This window comes from Oryctolagus cuniculus, chromosome 11, assembly GCF_051225735.1.
Source record: "Oryctolagus cuniculus isolate XC-2025 breed Fujian yellow rabbit chromosome 11, ASM5122573v1, whole genome shotgun sequence".
NCBI classification, from domain to species: Eukaryota; Metazoa; Chordata; class Mammalia; order Lagomorpha; family Leporidae; genus Oryctolagus; species Oryctolagus cuniculus.
This window is the reverse complement of record NC_142877.1, coordinates 22382934-22402585: the sequence shown is the minus strand read 5'-3', so window position 1 is coordinate 22402585 and position 19652 is coordinate 22382934. Positions and strand designations below refer to the sequence as shown.

The 19652-nt window shown below is 44.6% G+C and overlaps 1 protein-coding gene across 21 annotated transcripts in view; it reads left to right on the top strand.

Moving 5' to 3' along the window:
* The window catches only part of PHF20 (PHD finger protein 20), a 141637-nt gene that overhangs the window by 74561 nt on the left and 47424 nt on the right, over positions 1-19652 (top strand). For 16 of the 21 annotated variants that reach the window (XM_089306836.1, XM_089306837.1, XM_008255971.5 and 13 more), the window contains 4 exon segments: positions 751-1138; positions 7740-7853; positions 8556-8744; positions 9547-9726. In XM_089306836.1, the coding sequence (XP_089162962.1) occupies positions 751-1138; positions 7740-7853; positions 8556-8744; positions 9547-9726 (871 nt within the window). 21 annotated transcript variants of the gene reach the window in all.

The following is a 19652-nucleotide window of genomic DNA, read 5'->3' as shown; positions in this document are numbered from 1 at the left end:
GTCTTTCTCTACACAGGGTGTCTGCATATACTGGGAAACTGAGCCAGGCCTTTAAAAGCCCTGGATCAGGAGGGTCACACTGGGGATAAGGACAGAGCATGAAGGTGTGTTCTTAGAACACCTCTGTCAGATCACCAGATGGATCCTGGGGTTGTTGTCTGTCTGTTTTCTAGGGACTTCATCATAATAAAGGAGACTGCTCTGTCTCAGAAGCAATTGCACTTGGCGGTTTTTTTTTTGTTTGTTTGTTTTGTTTTAAATTTATTTATTTGACAGAGTTAGAGAGACAGACAGAAAGGTCTTCCTTCCGTTGGTTCACTCCCCAAATGGCTGCTATGGCTGGAACTATGCTGATCTGAAACCAGGAGCCAGGTGCCTCCTCCTGGTCTCCCACGTGGGTGCAGGGCCCAAGCACTTGGGCCATCCTCCACTGCCTTCCTGGGCCACAGCAGAGAGCTGGACTGGAAGAGGAGCAACCGGGACTAGAACCTGGCGCCCATATGGGATCCTGGCGCCGCAGGCGGAGGATTAACCTAGTGAGCCACGGTGCCGGCCCCGGCAGTTGTTTTTTAAGCTTTAGGGTTGGTTCTCAAATCTGAGTACTGGTGGATGTTCTCAGTGGTGTTTGGCGTTATGTGACCTGGCATATTTTCTTCTTGACTTTGTCTTTATATGCTTGCAAAAAACCTCTTACTTTTGTACTTGCAAGTAGTCACAAAGTGTGTTTCATTGCTATTTTGCTCATTTTAGAATATTGTGGGTAATGCTAGGCCTAAAGAAGCAGATCACAAAAATCTGTCTTCGTCTCCTGACAAACGAGAGAAGTTTAAGGAGCAGAGAAAAGCTGTGGTGAACGTGAAGAAAGACAAAGAGGACAAAGCCTTGAAGACAGAAAAGCGCTCCAGGCAGCCTGACCAAGAAGGGAAGTTAATCTGTTCTGAAAAGGGAAAGGCGTCCGAGAGGAGCCTTCCCGAGAACGAGAAGGAGGACAAGGAGAACATTTCAGAAAACGACAGGGAGTACTCTGGAGACACCCAGCTGGATAAAAAGCCTGGCAGTGACATTGGGAAGAGTCCGCAGGAAAACTTAAGAGAGCCAAAAAGGAAACGAGGCAGGCCCCCCTCCATAGCTCCTGCTGGTGAGTTTCCCAAATGGGCTCTGCAATGGGCATTGCCAGAGTGTTTTTCTGTGGCCCTTTTTAGTTCTCTGTTACCTCTGTACGTCCGTCCTCCGTTTTTGTGTCTGACTTTGAATCGTCTTGTGACATGGATGCAAGTCCTATCTGGAGCTGAATGTAAGCATCACACATCCAGAAGAGACTGAATTGAGAGATGTGCCCATGTCTGAGCTTCAGCTGGATGCTTGGGCTTCTGTGATAAAGCTTTCTGCTTATTTCTATTCAAATGAGTTTTTTAAAATCTGTTTAAGTTTAACTGAACCTGGGACCAGGAATTAATAGTTTTAGTGAGATAGACATCAGAGACCTAGAGGAGAAGTAAAAAGGTATGAGCATTCAAAGGAGGGAGGGCCAAGGGAACACTGGAGCTAGGGAGTCATGTGTGTTTGAATTTGAATTTCCTAGGGAGTGGTTGTTGATTGGAGATTTTTATAGTCTAAATAAAAAGCTGAGATGGTTAATTGGTAAGAATGATAGTTAGAGGGTTTAGATACAGTGGAGAATACATAGTTGTTTTTTTTTTTTTTTTAAGATTTTATTTATTTATTTGAGAGGTAGAGTTACAGACACAGAGAGGGAGAGACAGAGAAAGGTCTTCCATCCACTGGTTCACTCTCCGGATAGCCACAATGGCAGGAGCTGAGCTGATTGGAAGTCAGGAGCTGGGAGCCTCCTCCAGGTGGCTGCAGGGGCTCAAGCATTTGGGCCATCTTGTACTGCTTTTTCAGGACATAGCAGAGAATTGGATGGGAAGAGGAGCAGCTGGGACAGGTACCAGCGCCTATATGGGATTCTGGCACCACAGGTGGAGACTTAGCCCACTACACCACAGCGCTGGCCCTGAATACATAGTTGTGTTTTTTTTGTGTTTTTTTTTTTTTTTGTTTTGTTTTGTTTTGTTTTTTGTTTTTTGTTTTTTTTTTTGACAGAGTGGATAGTGAGAGAGACAGAGAGAAAGGTCTTCCTTTTTGCCGTTGGTTCACCCTCCAATGGCCGCTGTGGCCGGCACGCTGCGGCCGGCACGCTGCGGCCGGCGTACCGCACTGATCCGAAGGCAGGAGCCGGGTACTTCTCCTGGTCTCCCCTGGGCTTGCAGGGCCCAAGCACTTGGGCCATCCTCCACTGCCTTCCCGGGCCACAGCAGAGAGCTGGCCTGGAAGAGGGGCAACCGGGAAAGAATCCGGCGCCCCGACCTGGACTAGAACCCGGTGTGCTGGCGCCGCTAGGTGGAGGATTAGCCTATTGAGCCGTGGCGCCAGCGAATACATAGTTATTAAAAGCAGTTGAGATTTGCAATTCTTATAGAATGGCCAAGAATGAAACAAACCTCGATTCCTTGCTAAGCCAAATATTTATTTCCCAGATCAGTGGCATTGAGAGTCTTTGAAGATTTCTAAACTGAACCTGCCCATGGTTACATATGTAGAATTTGTCTTCAGATATTCTTTATTTATATATTTGAGACAAATAGACACACAGACACATATATACACATCTCCCATTTCCTGGTTTACTCCCCAGGATGGTTGTAGCAGGCTAGGCCAGAGCCAGAAGCCAGGAGCTCAAACTGGGCCTCACATATGGGTAGCAGGAATCCAATTACTTGAGCCATCATTTCTGCATTGGCGGGAATCTGGAGTTGGGAGCTAGAGCTGGGAACTAAACCCACAGACTCTGATGTAATATGTTGGTGTCCTAACTGAGAGGGTAAAGACTTGCTCTAGGGGCCAGCGCTGTGGTGTAGTGGGTAAAGCTGTTACCTGCAGTGCCAGCGTACCACATGGGCACTGGTTCAAGTCCTGGCCACTCTACTTCCGATCCAGCTCTCTGCTATGGCCTGGGAAAGCAGTAGAAGATGACCCAATCCTTGGGCCCCTGCACCCACGTGGGAAACCCAGAAGGAGCTCCTGGCTCCTGACATCGGATTGGTGCTGTTGCGGCCAATTTGGGAGTGAACCAGTGGATGGAAGACCTCTTTCTCTCTCTCTCTCTCTCTCCCTCTCTCTCCCCCTCTCCTTCTCTATTTGACTTTGAAATCCTTCAAAAAAAAAAAAAAAAAAGCTTGCCTCAGTCTTCAGACATATTTGCTTGCATATTCTTTACATGAATATTGAACAACTGTCACTCTCTTAGCACATTTTGAAGCAATATCTATTTTTTCCTTAAACATGTAAATGCTGCAGTATAGATTTAAAATACAAAATTTGACATAAAATGTATTCTCATCAAAACTGTGGAACTACAGAGTTAGCTTACTCATTATTTTTTAATGATGTAAAATATTAGCCAGCCTTCTCTATCAAACTGGACTGCTACATCATACTTACTTTCTTGGGGTAAAAGAAAAATCTAATTTGCTTCAAATAAATCTGTTAGTATTCATTCTCAAAAGATAGTCTCCTTATATCTAAATTCTAATTTTTTTTAAGATTTATTTTATTTATTTGAAAGAGTTAGAGAGAGAGAGAGATGTCTTCCATTTTCTGGTTCACTCCCCAAATGGCTGCAAGGGCAGGAGCTGAGCCCATCTGAAGCCAAGAGCCTGGAGCTTCTGCGTCTCCATTGTAGGTGCAGGGGGCCAAGGACTTGGGGCGTCCTCCTGTGCTTTTCCAGGTGCATTAGCAGGGAACTGGTTGGAAGTGTAGCAGCCGGGACTCCAACCTGCTGCCATATGAGATGCCGACACTGTAGGCAGGATTTTAACCCACTGTGTCACAACGCCAGCCCCTCTGAATTCTAATTTTAAGATGGGAAGTTAGATATTACAGTGACTTTTCCCTAGATGAAATAAGGAAACTCCTCTTTTGTGGTTGTAACAGGGTTTTACTTTCAAGAGCTGCTCATGCTGGAACTGTCCCTAGCCCTAAATAGGGCCTAGACCCATGCTGTCCACTATAGTAGCCATTGGCCATATGTGGCTGTTAAGAAGCTGAAATGTAGTTAGTCTGCACTGAGGTGTACTGTAAATATAAAACATTGGTTTTCAAATACTTAGTCCAAAAAAGTGTAAAATATCTCAGTAAGTGTTTTGTATTGGTTACATATTGAAATATTTTTGTTGTATTAGGTTAAATAAAAATTTTAAAGATTTATTTATTTGAAAGGCCAAGATGGTTCACTCTTCGAAGGGCTGCAATGGCTGACGTTGGGCCAGGCGAAAGCCAGGAGCCAGAAGCTTATTCTGGATCTCCTACATGGGATGGCAGGGGCCCAAGTACTTGAGCCATTTTCCACTGCTTTTCCAGGTGCATTAGCAGGGAGCTAAATTGGGAGTGGAGCAGCCGGGACTTGAACTGGCACTGATAGGGAATGCTGACACTGCAGGCAGAGGCTTAACCTTCTGTGCCACAGTGCCAGCCATAAAATATATTCTTAAGACTTTTTAAATTTTATTTCTTTTATAAGATTTGTTTATTTATTTGGAAGTCAGGGTTACAGAGAAAGTGCGAGACAGAAATCTTCCATCTGCTAGTTCACTCCCCAAGTGGCTGCATTGGCCAGGGTGGAGCCAGGCCTAAACTAGAAGCCAGGAGCTTCTTCCTGGTCTCCCACATGAGTGACAGGGGCCCAAGGGCTTGGGCCATTTTCCACTGCTTTTCCCAGGCCATTAGCAGGGAACTGGATCAGAAGTGGAGCAGCCAGGGCTCGAACTGGTGCCCATATGGGATGCCAACGCTGCAAGCTGCTACTTTACTTGCTATGTCACCGTTCCAACCCCCAAAATTTCACTTTTTAAAAAAGTCTATATGTGGCTACTAAAATAATTTAAAGTACATTTGTCTTGCATTTGTGGTTTAATGTGTCTGTTTAACAGCTCTGGCCTTAAATTCACTGACTTTCCCAGCAGAGTGCTGAGAATGAATTAAGTGCTACTGCCTAAGGCATCCCTGATCTGTAATGACCAACTTCTGTGCATTGAGAGTGGTGCTGGATAGGTACCGCTCCGGAGAATCTGGAGAACCTTTCTCTTCTGACTTCAGCTGAGGAGTCCCAGCTGAGAAAGTCTGGTGTTTAACATTCCATGACATTCATGGGATGTGGGATGAGTGAGAGGCCTTTTTATGTAAAGTGAGGGAAGGGCAGTTATGCAAGAAGGGAAAAATGTGAACTGGCAGAGCTGTGCTCAGTTTAGGAAAAAGGGAATCTGAGAATTGAGTGTTTTGACAATGATTGTCCTCTAGCAGTTCATGCTGTGGCTTGTGGCCTCTGGAAACTGTCCTGGGCAAGTCCTATATCCCACCCCACCCCCACCCCCGCAAGCAACCCCCAACAAGCAGATGGCTCCCAAGAACCCATGTGACTTCACTCAGATAAGAAAAAGGAGGTTCTGTTGATTGCTTTTATCAGTTGGTTGCTTTTTTTTTTTCTTTAAATTTAGAGAAAGGATGTTTTCTGAATTTACTGTTAACCCCTACCTGAGGGATTTATGAGAACAGATTCTAGTTTTGTCTTAGTCTTCCCTTGCAGGATCCCTAGATGAAGACCTGGAATGTGACTTGTGAATGTATGTGTTTCCCAGATGATTTTTACCATAAGAAGAGGGTGGGAAACACTCAAGTTCTGTATAGTTAGCCTCGTATATATATATAGTAACAAAGGGAAGACAGCTTGCTAAATAATCCCTATTTAGTTCTTGTCCCTTTAAAAAAAAAATGCCTGGAATTCATTCCTTGATTTAGTAGAGGCTTGGGCTCCATAGACTGTGGAGACCTGATTGGAAACAGGATCTGAGCTGGAGAGGGTTGTTTGTATTTGTATTTAACTTGGAATGGGGGATCTCCATGTTCCCACCACTTGGAACAAAATAATGCTGGCACGTGGGAAGATTGAACACAGGAAGAGCCGAGGAGTTGACCCCTCGTTGGGTTTGCTTCCTCGGAGCTCTGTCCTGACTCTTCCAGCCATTTGACGTGGCAGACCTGAAGCTGCTGGTCTCGGATGAGTTTTCTCTCTGCCCCTCTGCCTTTTGCCCTTCTGTCCCCCTTGTTCTCCCCTTTCTCTCCTTCCTCCCTCTTCCTTCCTCTTCCTTTACATTTCCCTGTGCTCCTTTTGCCTTTCTTTGGACTCCTTAGCCCTGCCTTCCTGCCAAGCTTCCCAATTTCTTTTATTCTTACTTCCTGCCTTTTGAATGATCTTTTCTGAATCTTATGTGATAGGTTCTAAATAAACAGTATTTTAGGAAGATTTAGCATTTGCGTTGCTAAGTTTTCTCAGAACTGGGTTTGGTAGGCATCAGTACCCTTGCCTGCAGCATTGACTATCAAATACCATAGTCTCCTGAGATTTTTCTGGGATTGTTTTCAAGAGAATATAAATGTTGACATTTTTTGGGGGCACTCAAAACTAGGGTCAGTGCCAAGATAACTAATTTAGCAAATAGAGACTTAAAACAATAACCAGACTGTAGTCCCAGTGCACACATTTTAGGAATTAGCCTGCAAGGTAAACTTCCTGAGTATTGAATAGATGATCTTATAATGAGAAAATTTGATGGTGATAAGAATAACTTTGCTACTGCCCTTAAACCTTCATAGTTTTTTTTTGTTGTTGTTAAGATTTTATTTATTTATTTGAGAGGTAGAGTTATAGACAGTGAGAGAAAGAAACAGAGAGAAAGGTCTTCCTTCTGTTGGTTCACCCCCAAAATGGCCGCTACAGCTGGAACTACACCAATCCGAAGACAGGAGCCAGGTGCTTCCTCCTGGTCTCCCACGTGGGTGCAGGCGCCCAAGCACTTGGGCCATCCTCCACTGCCCTCCTGGGCCACAGCAGAGAGCTGGACTGGAAGAGGAGCAGCTGAGACTAGAACCCGGTGCCCACATGGGATGCCAGCACCTCAGGTGGAGGATCAGCCAAGTGAGCCACGGCGCCGGCCCCACCTTCATAGTTTAAAGTAGTTATGATGGGGTATGGCGTCTTTTTTTTTTTTTTTTTTTTTTTTTTTAAGGATTTATTTACTTGAAAGGTAGAGCTACAGAGAGGCAGAGGCAGAGAGGTCTTCCATTCGCTGGTTCACTCCCCAGATGGCTGCAGTGTTGGAGCTGAGCTAATTCGAAGCCAGGAGCCAGGACCACCTTCTTGGTCTCCCACGTGGGTGTAGGGACCCAAGGAGTTGGGCCATCTTCTGCTTTCCCAGGCCATAGCAGAGAGCTGGATTGGAAGTGGAGCAGCCAGGACTAGAACTGGCACCCATATGGGATGCTGGCACTACAGGCAGCAGTTTTACCCACAATGCCATGGTGCTGGCACTGGGGTATGTTGTCTTTAGAGTATTTCAGGAAAGAAGTATGTGGTTGAAGCTGGATCATAGGAGAGAACTAAAAAAGATTAAAGAGGTTGACCTGCATGGTCTCAGCATCATCCATAAGGAAGAAATTTCTTAATTTATTTTCCCCTTTTTTTCTTATACCTTAAATAAGGATGCTGTTTTGGGGGTCTGCTTATAATGCAAAGATGTGTACATGTGTATGTTTATATGTTTTGTTAATATAGCACATAAAAGTGAAAGACCAGACATAATAAATTACATATATTCTTTTGTGTGGTTTTATATACATTGTAGCTGTAGATTCAAACTCCCAGACTTTGCAACCGATAACCTTGGAATTGAGAAGACGGAAAATTTCAAAAGGAAGTGAAGTTCCCTTAAAACGTCCTCGACTTGACAAAAATTCATGTGAGTTTCCAGTTTATGTGTGCACAACTAAAAGTTGGCATTATTTGGTTCAGCCTCTGTCTGACCTCACCTCTATTTTCTAAAGGCTCCAGTGCTTGTCCTTGACCACGTGGGCTAATATGATTGGGGTGTGGTTGGATCAGGAAGAGTTTGTGCTAGAAGAAAAAAAATTTCAAAGTATAAATTGTATTAATTTGGGTTCAGTGATATCATCTCCAAATTCCTAAGGCATGCTTGGTTTGGAATTCCTCTGGGAATTAAAAGGCTTAGGAGGGATGGCTTTCATGTGCTGAGTTAAACTTTAAAATCACTATTTATTGACTTTAAAAAATACCATGTTGGCTCCAAAAAGGCTTTGTGGTGGCTTTAAGTAAGCTTCTTATGAACCTTACTGACTTTGGAACTTAGTGCATAGACTTTTATGTTGCGAAGCCCCAAAATAATGTTTAGTTGTGAAGACTGGGGCATAACCTGGTGCATATTTTCAGATCATAAATCCTAAAAGAGTGAAACTCTATCTGAGTAGAGAGACTTTGCCCTTATTTAAAACTATAAATTAGGAAAGGATATTTCTTTTTATCACTAGTTTAGCATTCCAGAAAGTCTTCCTGTTAAGCCCTAATAGAGACAGCCAGTCCAGCAATGTGTGGTAGTTATTGCTTCTTCTTGGTCTCTTGACTACAACTCTCTTTTGGTTTGTAGCCCAGGAAAAGTCAAAAAACTATTCGGAAAATACTGTCAAAGACTTATCAAGGAGAAGGTCCTCCAGACTGTGCACTGGTGCGACTCATGAGATTCTAGATCCTGGCTTGGTCACATCAGATTTGGTTTCTAGAGTTGACACAGATCCTCTGCATCCCACATCATCCAGTACCAAGGAATCTGAAGAAGGTGAGTCAGTCTGTTTTGGAATGCTCTTGCCAACATGCTTCCTGTTTAGTAAGCTAAATCATTGCCTTCCACAGGATATTAGATGGTCTTGAAATCAAATTGTATGTGTACGTTTTCCTGATGATATGTTCTGGAGGCATTTGTGGTTGTTGTTGTTGTTGTTTTTTTTTTGTTTTTGTTTTTGTTTTTTGGACAGTGAGAGAGAGACAGGGAGAAAGGTCTTCCTTTGCCATTGGTTCACCCTCCAAGGGCCACCACGGCTGGCACGCTGCGGCCACTGCACTGCACTGATCCGAAGGCAGGAGCCAGGTACTTCTCCTGGTCTCCCATGGGGTGCAGGGCCCAAGCACTTGGGCCATCCTCCACTGCACTCCCAGGCCACAGCAGAGAGCTGGCCTGGAAGAGGGGCAACCAGGACAGAATCCGGCGCCCCGACCCAGACTAGAACCCGGTGTGCTGGCGCCGCTAGGTGGAGGATTAGCCTAGTGAGCCGCGCGCCGGCTTGTGGTTGGTTTTTTTAATATATCACTAACTGTTGAATTGGAAACAGATTGCTTTTAAGCCTTCCTTTTTGTTGATACTTCCCACATTTCTTCCTGTCACTGATCCGCTTTTTTTTTTTTTTTTTTTTGAGATTCTTACAGCCCTGCCTATGTGTTCTGGAATCTGTTAACATATTCCCGTGTGCTGTGAGATGAATGGCTTCCTCTGAAGTAGTCACTGGCTTTCTTAGTGTGTTGTGGGACTTTTGGTTCCCAGATGACATGTGTGTTCCTCAGGCTTTCTTTTCCCTCCCTCTTAGGTCAGTTGAAATCTCCTTTGGAAGCTGGCCAGGTCTCATCTGCACTAACTTGCCACTCCGTTGGGAATGGATTGGGGGCTGCAGGCCTGGAGTTGAACTGCAAGTCAATGGGAGAAAACACTATGAAAACAGAACCAACTTCTCCTCTTGCTGAATTACAAGAGATTTCCACTCTGGAAGGTTCATATTTAGAGTTAACATAATCCTCCTCTTACATGTACTTCTGCTGTGATTGTGAATTTAAAAAAATAGACTTTATTAATAGTTGTTTTTCACCTTTTAATAGTATTTTCTTATTTTTATGCTATATCCCTTTCATTTCTGATTTTAGTAGCCTGTTTTGCCTTTCTTTTTTTGGTTAGTATGACTAAGAATTTATTAATTTTGTTCATATTTGAAAAGAACCTTTTACTTTGGTTTTCTCCATTGTTTGTTAATTTAAAATGTGGTTGACTTATGTTTTGATTTCAGTTGTTTTCACTCAACTTTTTTTAGAATCTTGGGTCATCGTTTTTAAATCTTGTTTCTTTAAAATTTAAAATTAAACATTTCCTATTAAGCATTGCTTTAGCCATATCCTACAAATTTTAATGTGTTTTATTTTAATTTTTATTGATTTCAAAAAAACTTGTGACTTATTTGTTGACCGTGGGATGCTAAGAGCCATGTTGTTTTGGGGTGTTTGTACAACCTGCCGGTGAAGACAGCAGTTAGGATGTCTGCATTCCACAGCAGAGTACCTGGGTTCTGCTCCTGGCCTTGGCTCCTGTCTCCAGCTTCCAGCTAATGCAGACTCTGGGAGGCAGCAGTGATTGCTCATGTGATTGGGTTCCTCCCATCTACATAGAAAACATGGATTGTGTTCCCTGCTCCTGTCTCTGGCCCTGGCTCAGACCCCGACAGTATGGGCATTTGGAGAGTGAACCAGTGGATAAGAGTTCTGTCTCTGTCTCTTTGCCTCTCAAATAAAGTAAAAATTACAAGGAAGTCCAGCATTGTGGCGTAGCAGGTAAGGCCACTGCTTTGCAGTGCTGGCATCCCATATGGGCACCAGTTCCAGTCCTGGCTGCTCTACTTCTGATCGAGCTCTGTGCTATGGCCTAGGAAAGCAATGGAAGATGGCCCAAGTCCTTGGGCCCCTGCACCTTTGTGGGAGACCTGGAAGAAGCTCCTGGCACCTGGCTTCTGGCTTCGGATCGGCACAGCTCTGGCTGTTGCAGCATCTGGGTAGTGAACCAGCGGATGGAGGATCTCTCTCTCCCCCCAACCCCCCACTGCCTCTGCCTCTCTGTAACTCTGCATTTGAAATACATAAATACATCTTTTAATAAAAAAGAACTAGAAAAAAATTACAAGGAAAAAGCCCTTGAAAGTATGTTGTTTCATTTCTAAGAATTTAGGATTATTGTTGTTACTGATAACAAGTGTAACTTCATCGTGAGTCAGAACACACTCTGAGATTCTCCGTCTTTATGTCTGTTGAGACTGACATGGCCTTCCATTTGATCTATCCTGGTGAATATTCCATATGCATAGAAAAAGCGTGTGTATGCCACCATTGCTGTGTAGTGTTCTCTATCTGTCAGGGCAAGGTCACAGATGGTGTTTTCCAGTAAATATCTCCATTGATTTTTGTGGCTTTTTTGGGGGTAGGGGGTGTCTAGTTCTGTCAGTTACCAAGGGTAAAGTGCTGAAATTTATTTTTCTTGAAGATTCATTTATTTATTTGAAAGTAAGAGTTACATAGAAGGAGAGACAGAGAGAAAGATCTATCTGCTGGTTCATTCCCTAAATGACTGCAATGGCTGGGACTGGGCCAGGCTGAGGCCAGGAGCCAGGAGCTTCTTCTAGGTCTCCCTTGTGGGTACAGGGGCCCAAGAACTTGGGCCATCTTCCACTGCTTTCCCAGGCACATTAACAGGAAGCAGGATCAGCAGTGGAGCAGTCAGTGCCCTGCAGGTGGCAGCCTTACCCGGTATGCCACAGCACCTGCCTCCTTTTCTTTTTTTCCCCCCTCCTGGTTCTCTCTTTTCTTAATACCAATTTACTGTTAGGCTCATCCAGTAAATTTTTATTTCTCTGTTTCTAGTTTGGAAAATTTTTGAAAATTTTTCCATTTTTTTGAGAGGCAGAAAGAGGAGTAAAGAGACAGAGTTAAACCCATTTGTTGGTTCAGTTCCCTAATGCTGCAATGGCTGGATCTAGGCTAGGCAGAAGCCGGAAGCTTGAAACACCATTCATGTCTTCATGTGGGTAGCAGGGACCCAGGTATCCCAGAGTGTGTGTTAATAGGAAACTAGATTAGGGAGTACAGCCAGGACTTGAACCCAGGTACTTCAGTGTGAGATGCCAACATGTTAACTGCTAGAATAAATTCCCTCCTCATGAGCGGCTTTAAATTCTATATCTACAAATTCTAGCTTCTTAATTATCTTGAGGTTAGGCCTATTGGTTGACTTTTTTCATGACCATGAGGTATGTTTTTCTTTTTCTTCATATACCTAATGTTGTTGTTCTTGTTAGAAAGATGAGAGAGAGACAGAGCTCACATCTCTGTCTCTCGTTCCTAGGAACCAGAAATTTTGTGTAAGTCTCACATGTGGTTGGCAAGGACCCAATAGCTTGAGCCGTAACCTGCTGCCTCCCAGGATGAGTGGATGAACCAGGCACTCTAGTGTGCGATGCAGGTGTCCCAGCTGTCTTCCTAACTGCTAAGCCCAATGCCTACTACACACCTAATTTTTTGGTTTATTACGTTGTAGTCAGTATATTTTGGAGCTTATATTGTGTTCCTTAAAGAATACAGATTTTTGTTTTTTTAAAGAGCTTGTCTGAACTGAGTCCAAATGCTTTTCCTCCTATAATGGGCAGTAATTGAGATCTCTATGCACTTTTAGTTTTTGTTGGACTGCTTGCAACTCTTCATCCATTAGCCAAAGATCTAGGCAGAATTTCCTTGGAAGAACTGGAACCACCTATTTGTGTAACTTTTCTTCTATTATTTCCCTCCCTTTCCAGCTGTTATAGTTGCACTGAACTTTGTCTTAGGTTTCTTTGTTTTTCTTTAAGATTTATTCATTTTAAAGGCAGAGTTACAGAGAGCCTGAGGCAGAGAGAAAGAGAAAGAGGGAGAAAGAAATGGAGGAGTCAGCGCTGTGGCATAGCGGGTGTGACCACCACCTCCAGTGACAGCATCCCATGTGAGCACTGGCTCTCGTCCTGGCTGCTCCACTTCCAATCCAGCTCTCTGCTGTGACCTGGGAAAGCAGTGGAGGATGACCCAAGTCCTTGGGCCCTTGCACCCGCATGGGAGACCCGGAGGAAGCTCCTGGCTCCTGATTGGCACAGCTCTGTCCATTGTGGCCACTTGGGGAGTGAACCAGCAGATGGAAGACCTGTCTCTCTCTGCCTCTTCTCTCTCTGTGTAACTCTGACTTTCAAATAAATCTTTAAAAAAATAAAATAAAAAAGGGAAGTCTTCCATTTGCTGGTTCACTCCCCAGATGGCTGCTACGGCTGGAGCTGCGCCAATCCAAAGTCAGGAGCCAGGAGCTTCTTCCGGGTCTTCCACGTGGGTGCAGGGGCCCAAGGAGTTGGGCCATCTTCTACTGCTTTACCAGGCCATAGCAGGGAGCTGGATCAGAAGAGGAGCAACCAGGACTTGAACTGGCACCCATATGGGATGGTAGCACTGCAGACAACGGCTTTACCCGCTATGCCGCAGCTCCAGCCCCTTATGTTTCTTTAGAAGACTTAAGGCTTCTCTCAGTTGTAGCCACCTAGTGCTATTTACTATTACCTTTGGGAAAAGAGTCTTAAAATTGGGAAGCTTATTTAGTGTTCTTCCTTTATTGCAAGCATCTGTCTGCTTTTTTGTTTCTGCTTTATTCCAGAGTTTATAATGGGTATATGTGGAAAGGTTCCTCCAGTAAGAACTGTTCTAGCATTGTTGGAAAAGAAACATCCACCTTAAGTTAATCCACAGCTTTAGGAAGTTGTACGTGCTTATGACCTCACGGTGGGGTTTTCTGTAGTGATTGCTTATTGTGTTGATCGCTCTTTACATGCAATGGTTATGTGAACTCTCACTTTCTTTATTTAAAGTTGTTATTTGAAATGCAGAAAGGGAGAGTGAATGCTTCCATCGACGGTTAACTCCTCAAATGTCCACAACAGCTTAGCCTGGGCCAGACCAAAGCCAGGAGCCTGGGTCTCCCGTGTGGTGGCAGGGACCTAAGCACTGGGCCCAACATCTGCTCCCTCCCAGAGTGTACATTAGCAGGAAACTGGAAATGGAGCCAGAACTTGAACCCAGCACTCCAGTAACTCCAGTGTGGGTGGTGGGCATCCTAGGCAGCGTCTTAACTGCTATACCAAATTTCTTACCCCGGCTCTTAGTTTTGGTAATCTTATGATTGTAATTAAGTAGTTAAGAAGAGACCAAGGTGGTTCTGCTCATGTGAAAATCTTTTTGTTTGTTTGTTTGTTTTTTAAGATTTGTGTTTATTTATTTGGAAGGCAGAGTTACATAAAGAGGAAAGAGGGAGACAGAGACAGAGAGGTCTTCCAACTGCTGTTTGCGCTCTCCCAGATGGCCGCAACAGCAGGGCTGGGCCAGGCTGAAGCCAGGAGCTAGGAACTTCATCTAGGGCTCTCACATGGGTTCAGGGGCGCAAAGGCTTGGATTGTCTTCAGCTGCTTTCCCAGGCGCGTTAGCAGCAAGCTGGATTGGAAGTGGAGTGGCCTGGACTCAAACTTGTGCCCATGTGGGATGCCAGCATTGCAGGCTGCAGCTTAACCTGGTATACCACTGCCCTGGCCCTGAGGAAACCTTGATCTATCTTCTGAGGTGAATGAAGCACATCTAAACCTCCTCTTGTGTGTGTGTATTTTAACTTTCCTTTTTCAAAAGCAATATACAGGCTGGCACCGTGGCTCAATAGGCTCTTGCGGCGCCGGCACACCGGCTTCTAGTCCCGGTCAGGGCGCTGGATTCTGTCCCGGTAGCCCCTCTTCCAGGCCAGCTCTCTGCTATGATCTGTGAGTGCAGTGTAGGATGGCCCAAGTGCTTGGGCCCTGCACCCGCATGGGAAACCAGGAGAAGCACCTGGCTCCTGGCTTCGGATCAGCGGGATGCGCCGGCTGCGGCGGCCATTGGAGGGTGAACCAACAGCAAAAGGAAGACCTTTCTCTCTGTCTCTCTCTCTCTCACTGTCCACTCTGCCTGTCAAAGAAAAAAAAAAGCAATATACAAATAATATGTTGATCATAAAAATAAATTCTAAACAATATAGCGATTTTAGAAGTCAAAGCTAAAGCCTGTATCCCACTCTTTTAACCTGGGGTAACTTCTAAATTTAGTCTGATGTTTCCAGATCTTTTTCTATGCATTTATAAAGTAGGGAGGAAATTAAGATTTTATTATTTCAAAAATATAATTAGAATAATTCTAGGCTTGTTTTTAATTTTTTTAAAAAATTTATTTATTCGAAAGAATTAGAGGTAGAGCCAGAGAAAGAGAGGTCTTCCATTCTGTTGGTTCACTCCCCAAGTGACCGCAATGGCCAGAGCTGAGCTGATCTTTTAAGTACTCTCCCATTCATGTTAATGCTGAAAATAAGATTTCACTTTTTCCACTTGTATACTTTTTAATAAGATTGAGGTTTTTATGTGTTTATAGTTTTTTTTTGGTGAATTTATGAATATGTGGATATACTTATTACACATATAACTTATTGATTTATATTTATTTTATTTATATATTTTGTAAAGGTTTATTTATTTTATTTGAAAGTCAGAGTTACACAGAGAGAGGAGAGGCAGAGAGAGAGAGAGAGAGAGAGAGAGAGATAGAGAGAGGTCTTCAGTCCGATGGTTCAATCCCCAGTTGGCTGCAACGGCTGGAGCTGGGCCGATCCAAAGCCAGGAGCCAGGAGCTTCTTCCAGGTCTCCCACATGGGTGCAGGGGCCCAAGTCCTTGGGCTATCTTCTACTGCTTTCTCAGGCCATAGCAGAGAGCTGGAAGAGAAGAGGAGCAGCTGGGACTAGAACCGGCGCCCATGTGGGATGCTGGCGCTTCAGGCCAGGGCATTAACCCGCTGCGCCACAGCACCGGCCCCTATATTTTTTATTAACATGCATTTTTCATATTTTAAGCTCCATATTATAATTATTTTAATTACATTACAAACCACCTCAAAATTTCTTTTAAGATTTGTTATTTTATTTTAAAGGAAGAGTTACAGAGAGAAAGAGATATGGAGAGACAGAGAGAAGAATAGCTCTTCCATCCACTGGTTCACTTCCCAAATGGCCACAACGGCCAGGCCTGGGCCAGGCGGAAGCCAGCAGCCAGGAGTTTCTCCAGGGTCTCCCATGTGGGTGTGAGGGCCCAAGCACTTGGGCCATCTTCTTCTAGTTTCACAGGTGCATTAGCAGAGAGCTGGATCGGAAGTGGGTGTCCATGTGGAATGCTGGTGCTGCAGGCTTTACCTGCTATGCCACAGCACCAGCCGCCAGAGATCCTTCTTTGTTTTTCAAATAAATAAAATCTTTAAAAAAGAAAAGAGTTACAGAGAGCCAGAGGCAGAGAGAGAGAAAGAGAGGTTTTCATTTGCTGGTTCGCTTCCTAAATGGCCACAGCAGGCAGAGCTGACATGATCAGAAGCCAGGAGCCAGGATGGGTGCCATGTGGGAGGGGGACCCAAGCACCTGGGCCATCTTCTGCTGGTAGGGAGATGGATAGGAAGTAGAGCAGCTGGGACTTGAGCTGGTGCCCATATGGGCTTCCAGCACTACAGGTGATAGCTTTACCTGCTATGTCACAGCACTGGCCCCCCAGAGGTCCTTTTAAAAAAATGTTTATTTTGGGCATGGGTGTTCTGGTACAGTGGGTTAAGCCACTGCTTTGGATATCCTTATTCCATATCAGTGCTGATTTGAACTCTGGCACTTCCTTTTCTTATCCAGTTCCTATTAATGTAGTCTCAAATGTAGTGATGATGGTTCAAGTGCCCCTACAATGATGTGGGAGACCTGGATGGCTCTCTGGGCTCTTGGCATTGCCTGGTCTAGCCCTGACTAAATGGGGCATTTGGAGATTGAACCAGAAAACAGATCTCTTGTTCTCACTCTGCCTTTTAAGTAGATGAAAACAAACATGAGCAAATGTGTACTTTAGAAAGTTTGATGTGTCACAAATTGAAAGGGATAGGGTAAGGGAGAAGGAAATTAATGTAGGTATATTCTGGCATTTCTTTCAAAGAAAAATTTTTTAAAATTTATTTGAATCTGAAAGAGCAAGACAGAGAACTGTCACCTGCTGGTTCAGTCCCCAGATGCCTGCATCAGCTGAGGGAGAGGGGAGCCACAGCTGGGAGCTGCAGACTGAATCCAGGCCTCCCATGTGGGTGGCAGGGACCCAACTGCTTGAGCCATCACGGCTGCCTCCCAGGGTTTGCATTAGCTGGAGCTGGGTGTACAAGCCAGTCATTTTTGACATTGGGCAAGACAGATATGCCAGTGCCTACCCTAGCACATTTTTTCTTTTTTCTTTGAAAACGAAGGAGATGGAGACTTCCCATCTGCTCACTCATGCTGCAAATGCCAGCAACAGCTGTGGCTGGGCCATGCTGAAACCAGGGAGCTGGGCACTCAGTATGCTTTTCCTATGTGGGTGGTAGTGACACAACTATTTCAACTGTCACCTGCTACTCCTCTGGGTATGCATTAACAGGAAGCTGGAATTGGGAGTGTGGCCAGGTCTTGAACACAGGCAGTTTGATAGGGCATGTGGATGTCTGAGGTGGCATCTTAACCGCTCTGCCAGATGCCCACCCCTCTAACATTCCTTAAATGTCAGTGTAGCCCTACGAGTTTGTATTATAGCCCTCTTCTAGGCTCAGCCGTATTCTGGATGAAGGTGGACTTAGTGGAGGTGTTTTTTTTTTTTTTCTTTTTTTAAGATTTATTTATTTGAAAGACAAAGTTACAGAGAGAGGTAGAGACAGAGAGAGAGAGAGGTCTTCCATCTGCTGGTTCACTCCCCAGATGGCTGCATCTGCTGGAGCTGAGCTGATCTGAAGCCAGAAGCCAGGAGCTTCCTCATGGTCTCCCACGTGGTTGCAGGGGTCCAATCACTTGGGCCATCTTCCACTGCTTTCCCAGGCTATAAGCAGAAAGATGGATTGGAAGAGGAGCAGCCAGGGAAATGAACCAGATCCTGTATGGGATGCCAACACCACAGCCTACTATGCCACAGCACCACCCTTCCCCCTTTAAAAAAAAAAAGAAAGGTTTATTTATTTGTTTGAAAGGCAGAGTTACAGAGATCTTCTGTCTGTTGTTTCACTCCCCAGATGGCCACAATGGTCATCCCAGTCTTCCACATGGGAGGCAGGGGCCCAGACACTTGGGTCATGCTCCACTGCCTTTCCTAAGTCATTAGCAGGGAGCTGGTTCAGAGGTGGAGCAGCTGGGACTTGAACTGATGCCCACATGGGATGCAGGTGTTGCAGGCAGCAACTTTACCCACTACACCATGACAACTTCCCCAAATCTCCTGACATTCTATTGATGACATGGTTTTGGACTTGGCAAGCAGCCTTTCCTAAACATGACTGATCTAGAACCTTCTTTCTCAGTGACTGGAGTTCTGTAGTTCTGCATTACTTCTTGGGTTACACATGAGCCCAGAGAAAGAATGAAGAAGCTTGCACACATGTTTGTGGGTTGCTGTTGTTGTCTGGGGAAGAGTGTACAGACAAGTTTGAGAAACAGAGACAGCAACGTAGGTAGACACAACTTCTGTCTGCTGTTTGACTCTCCAGATGCCTGCAGTGCTGGTGGGAGGAAAAGGGGCCAGATTGAATTCAGGAGATGGGACTCAGTCTAGGTCTTGTGGGTGGCAGGAATCATCACTGCTGTCTTGTGGGGCCTTCGTTAGTGCGAAGCTGGAATCAGGAGGTATGGCTGAGTATCAAACACAGGCACTCTCATCTGGCACCCGGGTATCCTAATGGGTGGCATAACCCTTACGTCAGATGCCTACCCCCAAGTTCTTTTATGACTGAACAAGATAGGAAAGGTAGGGTGAAATTGTCTTCTTGCAGTTAAATCTTGCCAGGTGAGAGGAAATGTTGAACACGTGTTTGCAGAGGCTCTGGGTGTACATCTTCTCTTGGTCACTTCAAAGTGTCCTGTGCACCTGCTAAGTCACAGGCCTCGTGCTAGGCGTTGTTGATACAAGCATTATTCAGACTCAGTGCCTGACTGAAGACCATCTTATTTGGGGAACTTTACCTTTAAGCTGAGTCTTGATGGATGAATTGCTTTGCCCAATGAGTAACGGATGGGGCTTGTTACTCCATGTGAGGGAATACATTTCCTGCTGTGCTGTTGCAGACAGAGAAGGTAGTCACCAACCTACTTGTGAATATTATCAGTCCTGAAATCTATAGTTCTGTATGCTCCTTTGTATTAAATGTAACCTAATCTTACATTTAACAATGTAAGATTTGAATTTTTTGTCTTTCTTCTAGGAAGGCAAATTCCAAATAGTAAAAGTAACGTAATTGCAAACAGAAAATTTTACCTTGCCCAAAAGTTAAAAAAAATCAACTACTTAAATGTCATTAATGTGATTGTTTATACCTTAGTAACTATATGTCTACAGCATTGCAGAAGCAGGATTGGAAGCCAGGCACTCTGACAGGATGCTAGCATTCCAAGCAACATCTTTACCTCTATGCCGGATACCACCCTCTATTTACTTTTATTTATTTGAAAGAGAGACTGAGAGGAATCTTTCATCTGCTGGTTCACTCCCAACATGCCCACAGCAGCCGGTGCTGGGTCAGGCTGCAGCCAGAAGCCTGAAACTCAATCTGGATCTCCTTAATTGCCTGGCAGAGACTCAAGTACTTGAGCCATTATGACGCCTTAGCAGGAAGCTGGAACTGAAAGCAGATCTGACATTCAGAGCCAGAGCCCCTTGTGTGGGATGCAAGCTTCCAAAGAAGCACCCTAACTGCTATGTGCTCGCCCCACCCACCCATACTTTAAAGAAGTCTTAAAATTTGAATGTATTTCAGAGTTATAAAAGAGTA